Source organism: Staurois parvus, unplaced genomic scaffold, assembly GCF_062004578.1.
Source record: "Staurois parvus isolate SC_StPar_1 unplaced genomic scaffold, SC_StPar_1.0 ptg000709l, whole genome shotgun sequence".
Classification (NCBI taxonomy): domain Eukaryota; kingdom Metazoa; phylum Chordata; class Amphibia; order Anura; family Ranidae; genus Staurois; species Staurois parvus.
Genome location: NW_028318505.1, coordinates 1,259,851 through 1,275,053, shown reverse-complemented (window position 1 = coordinate 1,275,053; position 15,203 = coordinate 1,259,851). Strand labels below are relative to the sequence as shown.

General features: G+C 45.9%; 1 protein-coding gene across 2 annotated transcripts in view; it reads right to left on the bottom strand.

Annotated features, from left to right (window-relative positions):
• The window catches only part of PGM1 (phosphoglucomutase 1), an 88,211-nt gene that overhangs the window by 45,518 nt on the left and 27,490 nt on the right, over window positions 1-15,203 (bottom strand). Inside the window, exon 1 of one of the 2 annotated variants that reach the window (XM_089653389.1) lies at window positions 4,320-4,643. The exons of the other annotated variant lie outside the window; for it this stretch is intronic. Within the exon in view, the coding sequence (XP_089509515.1) occupies window positions 4,320-4,577 (258 nt within the window). The 5' untranslated portion in view covers window positions 4,578-4,643. Of the gene's footprint in view, window positions 1-4,319; window positions 4,644-15,203 lie in introns of those variants that run through there. 2 annotated transcript variants of the gene reach the window in all.

Sequence of the window (15,203 nt, the reverse complement as noted above, 5' to 3'; positions counted from 1 at the left end):
TATATAAATACTGTATAATCACAATAATAACAACATCATCAATAATACATAAGCAAAATACTTTAAAGTAGCTCAGACCTCAACACCGCAGATGACTTATTTCTATACAAAACCATCCTTACAGCGCCCCTAATTTATTTTATTTTTCTTAATAAATATAGAAAAAAAATGGCAATGAAGAAATTTATTCTCCAGAGCTTCCCCCGTCCTCTGGAACTCTCTACCCCAATTTATCAGACTATCGCCTACTCTGCTCACTTTTAGGCGATCTCTGAAAACCTCTCTCTTCAGGGAAGCCTATCCTGCCCTCAGCTAATAATGGAATCTTCTATTCCTCCTACCAGTCCATCCCCCACAGTTACTATCTTTTGTACCACTAGCCCCTCCCTCTTAGATTGTAAGCTCCCAGGATCAGGGCCCTCCTAACCCTCTTGTATTTATTTCAGGTACTTATATAGCGCCGTCAATTTACGCATTTGGTATTTTTGTTTGCAGGAACCTGTAAAGCATTGCACCGGTGATCGGTAGATCACTGGTGTCATGCAGGCCTCCTGCTGGCCTGTCAGTATATCTGCTTACCCGTACAGGATGTGAAACGCAGGGATGAGAAACACAGAGATCTATTAGTAAAAGCAGCACAATTTACACACATTTCACATAGTTAGACACGCATTTAACCCCTTGATTGACCTAGATGTTAACCCCCTTCCCAACCAGTGTCAAAGAACACCCAATCACAAGCAAGACAAAAAAAAACAAAACAGCATTTTTTGCTTACACATGATTGGATGATAGAAGTCAGCAGTGCTCTCCCTGTTTGCCTTTACTAAATTATTTATTACAGGTACCTAAATAGTGCCGTCAATTTACGCAGCGCTTTACATATATATTGTACATTCACATCAGTCCCTAACCCTCAAGGGGCGTACAATCTAAGGTCCCTAACTCACATTCATACATACACATACTAGGGCCAATTTAGACAGGAGCCAATGAACCTACCAGCATGTCTTTGGAGTATGGGAGGAAACCGGAGTACCCGGAGGAAACCCACGCAGGCACAGGGAGAACATGCAAACTCCAGACAGGTGGTGCCGTGGTTGGGATTTGAACCAACGACCTGAGTACTGCCAGGTGGAAGTGCTAACCATTTATCCACTGTGCTGGCCATTTGAACTGTATTGTTGCTGTATTGTCTCCCGTTATATTGTAAAGCGCTGAGCAAACTGTTGGCGCCATATAAATCCTGTATAATAATAATTTAGAAGCCTAACAAAATACAAAGGGGCTGCAATTAAACACAGCAAATAAATATTATTATACAAAACCATCCTTCTTAGGACATCCCGGTTTTATTTGCTTAAAAAAATTAAAAAGAAAAAAAATAGATGAAACATTTTAAACATTTAGAAACCCCAAAAAAAACAAAAAAAATAAATAATAAATAAATGGTAGTGCAAGTGAAAGTCCACTAATGATTGGACTTTCACCTACATTGGACAGTTATCAATTATTTATTGATTTTCCAGTATATATACATTTGATTCATTTATTTATTTTAACTTGGATCTATTTATTAAATTTTTTGATATATATATAGATATATATATATATTTTTTTTTTTTTTGTTTTGTTTTGTTTTTTTGTTTTTTTTCCCTATAATAATGAATCACATTTTTAGAATGAATTGCACATTTTACATTCTAATTAATTAAGGGTATTCATTTATTATTTAAACATTTAATTATTATTTAAATATTGATTTTATTTATTTATTCATGGGTACAATATAAGGGCGCGGTACCATTTTTATTTTTAAATTGTAATTTTCAGCACATATAATGAGAATGTAGCTAGGAGCCTGCAAACTTCTTCTATACTAAATATTTGTAGTGGCTCACAAGAAATTAGAAGCCTAAAAGCAAAAAAAAAAACCCACTAAAAAAAAACAAAAAAAAAAACAAGGAGCCGTAAATAAACAGAGCGAATATTTATTTTCACATAACACCATCCTTGTCATAATGTCCTTTATTAAGGATTTATTTATCAATATTAGGCTTCTTGCACATAGTACTGATGTTTGTACATTAGCATTTCTGGATTTAATTTCAGGTGTTTGTTTTGCGCATATTCACACGTATTTATGCGCCTATTTGCACGTCCGATACTTTCCTAGGCAAAAAACATTAGTATTTATACTCATATGCGTGTATTTGCGCACACCGGCGTAAAATACTGACCAGGAACGCACATTTTTATATTTTTTTTTTTTACTCAAGAATATGCAGCTCTTGTTTACGCACATGTGTCTAAAGCAGGCATGTCCAAAGTCCGGCCCGCGGGCCATTTACGGCCCGGGGGTCGGTTTAATACGGCCCTCCAACAGCCCTCCCTGCTCTGTGTAATGTGGCCCTCCCATGGCCCTCCCTTCTATGGCAGACAGTCTTCTGCTTGAGAGCAGAGGGCAGTGCGCATGCCTGACTGTGGAGCGTTCTCCCTGGTCTGTGTAAATGCGGCTGTCGCACGGCCCTCCCTTCTGTGGCAGACAGTCTTCTGCTTGAGAGCAGTGCGCATGCGTGACTGCGCCGCACTGGGAGCGACAGAGGGCGGTGACGTCAGGGCCGGGCTTCCAGCGTGAAGTGTGTTTCTCTTCCCCTCCCGGCTGCCGAGCAGAGACTTCAGCTCCAGCTACCTTTTTCACCCTTCACATTAGTGCAGGTAAGTTTTTTTTTTTATTTATTTTCAATACATTGTGAAAACTCAGCTGTCAGTTGATCTTAATGTTATGAAATGAAAAGTATGTCGTTTGCAATTAACTTGGCATAAAATAATTTATTTGCATTTAATTGTAATGGTTCAAAGAATGTTCGGAAAAATGTTCGGCCCTCCACCATGTTCACTTCATCCAATCTGGCCCTCTTTGAAAAAAGTTTGGACACCCCTGGTCTAAAGGCACACTGTAAACAACGGGCTGCATTTTAGGTAAAAAACAAAACACTGTACTGAGCTCAAGCCGCAGTGTGCAAGAGTTCTTAAAAAATGGTAGTGGAATCATTTAAAGTCTAGAATTGAAAAAAAAAATATATATTTTTCTTAAAACGTGTTATATAAATATACTTGTGAGCCACAAATTTATAAACTAAAGACTTTGTTATCTTAATGGTTCGCTATTTGGTCACATCCTCATAAATATGTGCAATTATAAAACATCCAAGTGATAAGAAAATACCGTGCCCCAAAAACTTAGGCTGGCCATACATTATACAATTATCTGCAGATTTTTGGTTTAGATTTACCAAAAACCATATAATAGGAGGACAAACCTAAACAACACTTTCAGTTGTATCCAATTAGGCAGGCCCTTGCACTACATAGTTGAAGGTAAATCTAAAGGAAATGTGGCAGAAAATCTGCAGATAATTGTATAATGTATGGCCAGCCTTAGTTAACTAATTCTGAAGCACAGATTGAAACAACGCGTGGAATAATTAAAATAAATTGGGACAACTATATATTTATTAATTTTGTTGGCACTTTATAGATTTATACATTTTCAGTGTTCACGGGTATTATTGTATATAATCAATTAAGGCACAGTGGATTATAATAGATTAGAAATTGATTATTTATTACAAAGTTTATATTTTTTTTTAATATATTATATATGGCAAAGTGAACTTTTGCACTAATATATCATTATATTAATTGTTTTAGATTTTATGAATTCAGTGATTGGAATTAGTTAAGTTTTGAGGTGCAGTATTTTCTTATGACTTGGAAGCAAATATTTCTTGTCATCCTTCCTAAACACAGTAAATACTTTTATGCAACACAGTCTTCTTATGATGTTCCTTTATTATTTATTTTTTAATAAAATGGTGAAAAAATAGCACTAAAGTCATTTACAAGTTCAAAAATAAATAAATAAATAAAAAAAGGCGAATTTACACAATTTCCAGAACTCAAGCTTTGTTACAACTGCAAAGGCTGAGACTGGGAACTGGCCCTCGTCATTGCCCAACCCCCCTCCTTTCCTTACTTGTCAGAATCAAAATCTTACTCATTCGAGGAATCCAAAAAGCATGTTGGCTCTGTCATCCTGTCAGATAGGCAATGCTACACAAAATGTTCCCTTCTGGCAAGATGACAACTCAAAAAATCGCGAATGTCAACATTTGCAGAGCAGGAAAACCCACAACCCAAAATTCTATATTAAAAAGGTTAAAAACATCAAAACAACAACAACAAAAAATAATAAATAAAAAATGTAAAAAATGTTGATCTAACATGCAGATAAAATATGAATACATTCTACCAACCCCGTTCGCGGCAGCCATTTGAACAATTGTCTCGATGGCGAACTTATTAAAGTATCTTCCGTCCCCGCCCACCACCATGGTGGACCCCTGGCGGTCTCGAAGGTCGATGGAGAAAAAAATGCTTTGTACGAAGTTCTGCAGGTAGTTCGGCTTGGTCTCGAAATAGTACGTCCTCTTCCTCAGCCCGCTTGTTCCCGGTCTCTGGTCGTAATACGGCGCCGTCGGCACCGTGAGCAGCGGCAGAGGGCTATCATCCATCACTTCAAATCATCAAAATCCACCCAGGAGGTAAATTAGTGTGCAAAATAAAACAAATACCAAGGAGGTAAATGGAAGAAATTAATTTCGGGAGCAGCAATGTCAAATCCACCAGTTGAGACATTCAGGGAGAGGAGACCAAAAATAGCTCCGGATCCCAAGTCAAAGTGGTTTCTAAGTGTAACCGAAGAACGCGTCTTACACATGTCCCCAGCGATCAATGTCAGAGGACGGGCAATTTCCAACATCTACGGAGCTTTTTTACTTTACACCTTCACAAGAAGACTTCGAAGTTTCTTTGCGAGGAGATTCCTCCTTTGGTGGGGAGGCCGGTTACGGTGGGATGGTGAAGACCACAAGGCACCTCTGCCCTCTGGCGCCAACGCGGCAGGAAGAAGGAAAATGACGGGTATTTTAGGATTCACCCGGTAGCTCTGGTGGCATGCCAGGCGTGATCTGACTGGGGCAAGGCAGAGATTGTTTGAGAGTGACAAATACATAAAGCGTGGTCTGCACCGTCCTCTATGAGGGCACCGGAAGGGTCACGTTCAACCTGTAGCCCAACTACAGCATGCAAATTGTTGGAATTTATTTATGCCACAGAAAATTAAAAAAAAAAAAAAATTTTTTTAAATACGTTTCACTGGAGGCCAACACAAAAATGCAAATTTTGAATTATCCTCGCATTCCTGACATTGTCCCACTCTCTAGGACCACTGCAGGGTGCCAAGAACCCTTGGCAATGCCCATATCTTCAATACACTGTACCAGGGATTACAGACAGTGGTCCTGGAGTGGAGCTGCCCTACTGCTCAGTGCATTGTGCCAGGGTTTATGGGCTATGGCCCCTACAGTGTGGAGCTGCCCGGCTGGCAGTGGACCCTACAGAGCGGAGCTGCCCGGCTGGCCGTGGCCCCTACAGAGCGGAGCTGGCCGTGGCCCCTACAGAGCGGAGCTGCCCGGCTGGCCGTGGCCCCTACAGAGCGGAGCTGCCCGGCTGGCCGTGGCCCCTACAGAGCGGAGCTGCCCGGCTGGCCGTGGCCCCTACAGAGCGGAGCTGCCCGGCTGGCCGTGGCCCCTACAGAGCGGAGCTGCCCTACTTGCTGTGGCCTCTACAGAGTGAAGCTGCCCCACTGGCCGTGGCTTTTACAGAGTGAAGTGGCCCTACTGGACATGTAATGTCCATTGTAATGTACAGCGCTGAACGAACTGTTGGCACTTTATAAATACTGTATAATAATAATAATGTCCACTACAGAGCGAAGCTGCCCCATTGCTCAGAACACTGTACCAGTGGTTATGGGCTGTGGCCCCCACAGAGTGGAGCTGCCCTACTGGCCATGGCCCCCACATAGTGGAGTTGCCCTACTGGCCATGGCCCCCACAGAGTGGAGCTGCCCTACTGGCCATGGCCCCCACAGAGTGGAGCTGCCCTACTGGCCATGGCCCCCACAGAGTGGAGCTGCCCTACTGGCCATGGCCCCCACAGAGTGGAGCTGCCCTACTGGCCATGGCCCCCACAGAGTGGAGCTGCCCTACTGGCCATGGCCCCCACAGAGTGGAGCTGCCCTACTGGCCATGGCCCCCACAGAGTAGAATTGCTTTACTGACCAAGGCCTCTACAGAGCGCAGCTGCCCTACTGGACGTGGCCCCTACAGAATAGAGCTGCCCTACTGACCGTGGCCCCTACAGAGTACAGCTGCCCAACTGGCTGTGGACCCTACAGAGCAGAACTGCTTTACTGGCCCTGGCACCTGCAGAGTAGAGCTTCCCCACTGGCCCTGGCCCCTACAGAGTATATTCCCTACTGGCCCTGGCCCTTACAGAGTAGAGCTGCCCCGCTGGCCCTTGCCTGTACAGAGTAGATGCCCTGCTAGCCCTGGCCCCTACAGAGTAGAGCTGCCCCACTGGCCCCTACAAAGAATATTCCCTGCTGGCCCTGGCCCCTACAGAGTAGAGCTTCCCTACTGGCCGTGGCCCCTGCAGAGTGGAGCTGCCCTACTGCTCAGTGCACCGTATCATGCCGTGCAGCACAGGGTCACAGTGCCATGTATTTTAAGCACAGTGACATCTCTAGTGTCACATGCTGGGGGCGCTCTAGTCGCAGTGCAGACCACCACACTAAGCTCTGCAGTCACAATACGATGGTCAGGTATGAATGGCACCCTGAGGTCTGCCCCCCCCCCCCCCCAAGGTCTGCCCCCCCCCGCAGGGCAATGTACTATTCTGGGCACGGCTCCACTCCCATGCCAGGTGTCCCGGGGACAGAGCCGCTCTCTAGTGTCGCTCCACAATGCAGGAACTTCTTGGCATCTTGTTTACATGGCGGATAGTTTTTGTGTTTGGCAGCCAACCCCGACCTCGGCACCGCCCATGTCATAGGGACCGCCACCAATCACGTGTCAGGGGACTTTAATCCGATTTCACCTGAACCCGTTCAATGACCGTTGGCTTTGGGGCCCCAGAATGGCAGCATGTCCTCTAAACTGCTTATATACAGTGGATAGAAAAAGTCTGCACCCCCCCCCAATTAAAATTTCAAGTCTCTGTGATGTAAAAAAAGGAGACAAAGATAAATCATTTCTGAAATTTTCCCACCTTTAACCCCTCCAGATGATTCCCCCCCCTTCCTGACCCGGCCATTTTTTGCGATATGGCACTGCATTACTTTAACTGACAATTGTGCGGTCATGCAGCGCTGCACCCAAATGAAATGTATGGTCTTTTTCCAACAAATAGAGCTTTCTTTCGGTATTTGATCGCCTCTGTGTTTTGTATTTTTTGTGCTATGAAAAAGAAAAAAAAAAACTGACAATTTTGATTAAAAAAAAAAAAAAAATGAATTTTTGACATTTTCTTAAAAAACATGTCCAACAGAAAAATGTTAAAAATCGAATTTCGTCATAAATTTAGGCCAAAATGTATTCTGCTCCATGTCTTTGCTGAAAAAAAATCCCAATACGTGTAAATTAATTGGTTTACGTGAAAGGCAGGAAGGGGTTAACATTAGGGGCGATCAAAGGGTTAACTGTGTGCTGGGTGTTTTACTAGGGGGCAGTGTCTGTGTGCTTCACTGTAAGCACACTGCTCTGGATAGCTGTACTGTGTGTGTGCACAGTCATTCAGAGCAGTGTGCCCGAGCTGACAGGAATGCTGGCCATAGACTGGTCGAAAATCGGCCGAAAAAAAAAAAACACGGCCGATTTTCGCACAGTTAGCGGCTGTTTTTTGCAGTTTTTTTTTTTTATCGGTCATGTTGGAAAATTTGCGTCCAATTTTGACGATCGGCCAATTTTCCCGGCAATAATGGGCAAATCAGTCGATCGTTTTACTGATAAAAATCCACGCATGAGCCGTGACCTGCAAGGGACAGAAGTTATGGGGTGAACTTTATGATTTTGTTGGCTGATTTTTTTTACCGTTGGTGGTAACGTCGGACAAACGAACGACCGATTTTTCATTTTTATTTTTTTTTTTTAAATCGTCCGACGTTCGACCCGTCTATGGCCTGCAGAAGGAGGACTGTTAGTATCTTCAGAAATCTGGGCACCGGTGAGTAATTACCGGCTGGGACCCGGTGATTGCCAACCGTGGCCGCGAATGGCGGTGCGGGTAGGGCACGTGCGCCCCCTACCTGGAAATGCAAAATCACGTATATATACACACACATGATTTTGTGCACCCGTGCCGCCCTGTAGCAGTATTTCTGCTAGAGGGCGGACGGGGATCGGTTAATGTGATCTCTAAACTGTACACCTCAGCTAAAATACAAACTGAAATCTTTTAGGGGGGGGAGGTTTGGAATAAACATAAAAAGACTAAAATAATGTGGTTGCATAAGTGTGCACACCCTCTTATAACTGGGGATGTAGCTGTGTTCAGAATTAAGCAATCACATTCAGAATTATGTCACATAGGAGTCAGTACACACCGGCCATCATTTAAAGTGCCTCTGATTAACCCCAAATAAAGTACAGCTGTTCTAGTAGGTCTTTCCTGACATTTTCTTAGTCTCATCCTACAGCAAAAGCCATGGTCCACAGAGAGCCTCCAAAGCATCAGAGGGATCTCAGTGTTAAAAGGTATCAGTCAGGAGAAGGGTACAAAAAGGATTTCCAAGGCATTAGATATACCATGGAACACAGTGAAGACAGTCATCATCAAGTGGAGAAAATATGGCCCAACAGTGACATCACCAACAGTGACATCACCAACAGTGACATCATCAAGAACTGGCCGTCCCTCCAAAATGGATGAAAAGACGAGAAGAAGACTGGTCTGAGAGGCTGCCAAGAGGCCTACAGCAATATTAAAGGAGCTGCAGGAATATCTGGCAAGTCCTGGCTGTGTAGTCCATGTGACAGCAATCTCCTGTTTTCTTCCTATGTCTGGGCTATGGGGTAGAGTGGCAAGACGGAAGCCTTTTCTTACGAAGAAAAGCATCCAAGCCCGGCTAAATTTAGCAAAAACACATCTGAAGTCTCACAAAAGCATTTGGGAAAATGTGTTCTGGTTGAACTTTTTGGCCATAATTCCAAAAGATATGTTTGGCACTAAAACAACACTGCACACCACCAAAAGAACACCATACCCACTGTGAAGCATGGTGGTGGCAGCATCATGATTTGGAGCGGTTTTTCTTCAGCTGGAACTGGGGCCTTAGTCAAGGTAGAGGGAATTATGAACAGTTCCAAATACCAGTCAATATCGGCACAAAACCTTCAGGCTTCTGCTAGAAAGCTGAACATGAAGAGGAAATTCACCTTTCAGCATGACAACCACCCAAAGCATACATCCAAATCAACAAAGGAATGGCTTCACCAGAAGATGAAAGTTTTGGAATGGCCCAGCCAGAGCCCAGACCTGAATCCGATGGAAAATCTGTGGGGTGATCTGAAGAGGGCTGTGCACAGATGTCCTCGCAATCTGACAGATTTGGAGTGTTTCTGCGAGGAAGAGCGGGCAGATATTACCAAGTCCAGATGTGCCATGCTGATAGACTCCTCCCCAAAAAGACTGAGTGCCGGAATCACATCAAAAGGGGCTTCAACAAAGGATTAGTGTAAGGGCGTGCACACTTATGCAACCCAATTGTTTTAGTTTTTTATTTTTACTTCCGTCCACCTAAAAGATTTCAGTTTGTTGTTCAGTTTATAGGTTACATTAAAAGGTGGAAAAAGTTCTGAAATGATTTATCTTTGTCTCATTGTTTTACATCACAGAAACTGGACATTTTATCAGGGGTGTGAAGACTTTTAATATCCACTGTGTATAAAATAATAGTCACAATTAAGGGGGAAAAGGTGGTAATAAGAGCTTAACCCCTTCAAGCCGGCGCCTCCTGGCCCTTTAAGAGTTTCAAAAGCCAGGAGGTGGGACAGGCGGGGCAGGGTTTAGGGATCATGTGACCGCCGTGACACATTGTCACGGCGGTCACATGATCGGGAAAGGTCCTGATCGAAAGAGCAGACCGGGATCTTTCTGTGAGTACCGGACATGGGTGCTGGGAGCACGCAGGGCGTGCACTCTCAGCACATGTTTTTTGCTCAGCGTCAGCGTCTAGGCCCATCTGTGTGCAGCCGTCGTGAAGAGGTTAAAAAGGAACAACTTTTATTTAAATCTGACCTCAGGCTGTTTTTAAGAAGCTATGTACAGCACCCCGCTGGCCCCTCCTACCAGCCATGATCTGCCTGCATTTCATAGAGAAGCACAGAGACCCAGTGATGATTTCAATGGGTAGGAAATAAGGTCATTTTTTTTATGTTTTCAGATTTCTCTTCCCACATGAAGATGTAATGAGCGTATAGGACCGCTGTGAGCACCGTAGGCATAGGAAGAGAATGACCAAGCTATCTCCTTTGCATCCAATGTAATCCTACATTCAGACAGCAGGAGGTGTCAAGGAGCACAGAGAGTACCTCCTCTGGGGATGCTCATTCACAGTCCAGTGACCAGACTGGAGGAGGGGAGGAGATCAAGCAGTGCATGTAGGAAGTGGCTGCAAAGAGGATGCAGAAGATCAGCAGCACTGAGACAAAAGGATTAAAAAAAAAAAAAAAAAAAAAAAAAAAAAAAAAAGGTAAAAAGTATTTTTTTTTTTTTTTTATTAAAAAAAAGATACTTGATGCTTTAGCAAACTAAACGTAATTTAAGCGAGGTTCAACGCCCGGAATCCCGTCCCTCGCCGCCTCGCTCAGCTCCCCAGCAGCTCTGCCCTCTGGAATCCATCAGAGGTAACATTTATAGAAGGCCGGCTGTAAATGGAGCCATATGGGGCACCTGTTTCCCATCCCTCCCTGCTGACCTTTGCACAGAGATCCTGATTACAGCATAGGTGGAGGGTCCAGTATTTGACCCCCCCTCCCCTCCCCTCCCCTCCCCCACCCAGTGCAGCAACCTAATCCTTTCTAATTTGATTAAGGTCACAGTAACAAGAACCTGCTCGTCGGCGACACCTTGTGGAGAAAATACAATACTGCACCTTACCAGGAGATGATGTTTTTTCAATGGCCAGAACAGTTAGAGCCCAAAATGTGGACCCCATAAGGATGGATTGGAAATTGTATATTCATCCCAATGGAGTATACAAGAACACAATATACATTGTATATACATTAGAACTGTTAATCTAATTCCTTTACAATAATGTGCGCACAGGTCAGAACCTCTCAGGTTTTTACTGCTGTCTGTGCCCATTCTTCCCATTATTATTATACAGGATTTATATAGCGCCAACAGTTTGCTCAGCGCTTTACAATATAACGGGAGACAATACAGCAACAATACAGTTCAATACAAGAGGGTTAGGAGGGCCCTGATCCTGGGAGCTTACAATCTAAGAGGGAGGGGCTAGTGGTACAAAAGGTAATAACTGTGGGGGATGGACTGGTAGGAGGAGTAGAAGATTCCATTATTAGCTGAGGGCAGGATAGGCTTCCCTGAAGAAATAGGTTTCCAGAGATCGCCTAAAAGTGGGCAGAGTCGGTGATAATCTGATAAATTGGGGTAGAGAGTTCCAGAGCATGGGGGAAGCTCTGGAGAAGTCCTGGAGACGAGCATGGGAGGAGGAGACAAGGGAGTTAGAGAGTAGGAGGTCTTGCGAGGAGCGGAGAGTACGGTTTGGGTGATATTTAGAGACAAGATCGCTAATGTAATTGGGGACGGAGTTATAAATGGCTTTATATGTTATTGTTAACGTTTTGAATTTTATTCGTTGGGCAATGGGAAGCCAGTGGAGGGATTGGCAGAGAGGGGTGGAGGACACTGAGTGGAGGCCAGTGGAGGGATTGGCAGAGAGGGGTGGAGGACACTGAGTGGAGGCCAGTGGAGGGATTGGCAGAGAGGGATGGAGGACACTGAGTGGAGGCCAGTGGAGGGATTGGCAGAGAGGGGTGGAGGACACTGAATGGAGGTCAGTGGAGGGATTGGCAGAGAGGGGTGGAGGACACTGAGTGGAGGCCAGTGGATGGATTGGCAGAGAGGGGTGGAGGACACTGAGTGGAGGCCAGTGGAGGGATTGGCAGAGAGGGGTGGAGGACACTGAGTGGAGGCCAGTGGAGGGATTGGCAGAGAGGGGTGGAGGACACTGAGTGGAGGCCAGTGGAGGGATTGGCAGAGAGGGGTGGAGGACACTGAGTGGAGGCCAGTGGAGGGATTGGCAGAGAGGGGTGGCAGATACAGAACAGTTAGTAAGGTGGATGAGTCTGGCAGCAGGATTCATGATAGAATGAAGAGGGGATAGCCTGCGATGAGGTCGACCAATGAGGAGGGAGTTACAATAGTCAAGGCATTCCCATGAATCCTGGTGACCACCAAACAAGACAGCACCTGGGAGTTTTGGGATCGCTGTGATCACAAATACAGGTTCAGGTGCCATCCTGATACTTCCTCAGTAAGTTAAAGACTGAAACAAGCATGCTCCCAGTGAAATAGCCTAAAACTTGATATGGACATTATTATTATTATTATACAGGATTTATGGTGCCAACAGTTTGCTCAGCGCTTTACAATATAACGGGAGACAATACAGCAACAATACAAGAGGGATAGGAGGGCTCTGATCCTAGGAGCTTACAATCTAAGAGGGAGGGGCTAGTGGTACAATAGGTATTATTTCATGGTATGACTCATTAAGCAACAAAAAGGAAGGATTGGGATTGGTGGTCCTGGAACCTGCACCTTCATAGACCAGCCAGCAGCGGCAGCTCCTTTTTTCATACCCAGAAAGGGTGAACTTCCCAGCCGCGGCAGCTCTATACAGTCATCCTGCCAGAGTATACAGCTGAATGGCTGTTGGCGAGTTGTCACCTCCTACTGGTGGACACACTGAACTACATATATGGAGACAGCAATGAACTGGACGTGTCCAGTTTCATGGTTACATCTCAGCTGTAAAGCATTTATAAATACTCACTAAACCGACCGGTATAAGACACACCCCTCCCCCACCCCACATGCCCCTGCAGTGGTAATCTCCTGGTGCTACAAGGGTTAATACTAGCTGCTGGACCTGTCTTAAGCATTCCTCAAGAGTGCAGACTATGCCCACCCTATCCACCCCCCTCCTCCATTCAACTGCCCACCACAATTTATCACCTTGATTAAATGAAAATCATAAAGGTCCGCCCAAAAAAGTAAGGCAAAAAAATAATCAACAGGAGCATGTTCCTCTGTTCATTCCTTTTTTCCCCCTTTTAATAGTTGAACTAGAACTTTTTTTCCAACAGGACTATGCAACTGGCTTTTCATCTAGAGCAGGGGGCTCCAAACTTTTCAAACAATGGGCTGGTTTACTGTCCCATAGACATTAGGGCGGCTGGATTGTGGCCAGTGGGGATAGAACATGTCCTGGGCCTAGTGAGAATAATCATTGCCTTAGGGTTGGTGGTCAGTAGGCAGAGGAGTAGTACCCCCACCGTCGGCATCCGCGGGAGGTATAGTACCCCCAACCGTCGGCATCCGCGGGAGGTATAGTACCCCCAACCGTCGGCATCCGCGGGAGGTATAGTACCCCCAACCGTCGGCATCCGCGGGAGGTATAGTACCCCCAACCGTCGGCATCCGCGGGAGGTATAGTACCCCCAACCGTCGGCATCCGCGGGAGGTATAGTACCCCCAACCGTCGGCATCCGCGGGAGGTATAGTACAACCGTCGGCATCCGCGGGAGGTATAGTACCCCCGTCGGCATCCGCGGGAGGTATAGTACCCCCGTCGGCATCCGCGGGAGGTATAGTACCCCCAACCGTCGGCATCCGCGGGAGGTATAGTACCCCCAACCGTCGGCATCCGCGGGAGGTATACTACCCCTATCGTCGGTATTCGCGGGAGGTATAGTACCCCACCACTTGCATCAATGAAGGAAATTGTGCCCCATTGTTGGTGTCAGTGGGAGGAACAGTGCCCCATCATTGATACTAGTTAGAAGAATAGTGCTCCATCATTAGTGTCACTGGCACACCATACAGTACCCCCACCGTCGGTAGCAGTGGGAGGTATAGTACCCCCACCGTCGGTAGCAGTGGGAGGTATAGTACCCCCACCGTCGGTAGCAGTGGGAGGTATAGTACCCCCACCGTCGGTATCCCAGGGAGGTATAGTACCCCCACCGTCGGTATCCCAGGGAGGTATAGTACCCCCACCGTCGGTATCCGTGGGACGTATAGTACCCCCACCGTCGGTATCCGTGGGACGTATAGTACCCCCACCGTCGGTATCCGTGGGACGTATAGTACCCCCACCGTCGGTATCCGTGGGACGTATAGTACCCCCACCGTCGGTATCCGTGGGACGTATAGTACCCCCACCGTCGGTATCCGTGGGACGTATAGTACCCCCACCGTCGGTATCCGTGGGACGTATAGTACCCCCATCGTCGGTATCCGTGGGACGTATAGTACCCCCATCGTCGGTATCCGTGGGACGTATAGTACCCCCATCGTCGGTATCCGTGGGACGTATAGTACCCCCATCGTCGGTATCCGTGGGACGTATAGTACCCCCATCGTCGGTATCCGTGGGAGGTATAGTACCCCCATCGTTGGTATCCGTGGGACGTATAGTACCCCCATCGTTGGTATCCGTGGGACGTATAGTACCCCACTACTTGTATCAATTAAGGAAATCGTGCCCCATTGTTGGTGTCAGTGGGAGGAATAGTGCCCCATTGTTGGTGTCAGTGGGAGGAATAGTGCCCCATTGTTGGTGTCAGTGGGAGGAATAGTGCCCCATTGTTGGTGTCAGTGGGAACAGTGCCCCAGCATTGGTACTAGTTAGAATAGTGCTCCATCATTAGTGTCACTGGCAGGAATTATGTCATACTCCTCGTGTCAGTGGGAGGAATAGTGCCCCAAGGGCCTGATCAAGGCTAGGAAAGGGCCGCATCCGGCCCTCGGACCACAGTTTGGAGACCACTGATCTAGAGACCTGACAGGGTCTCTTTATTCTAACCCTTAAAAGGAACCTTTAACACTTACCTATCCCTGACCGTAACCTCAAACATTTGCCTTAACCAGACACCTAAACTGCCTTAACTGCCTTAACCAGACACCAAAATGTACTAAAATAAAAGATCAGGCTTTCATCCTACACTCACCGGCCACTTTATTAGTTACACCTGTTCAATTAC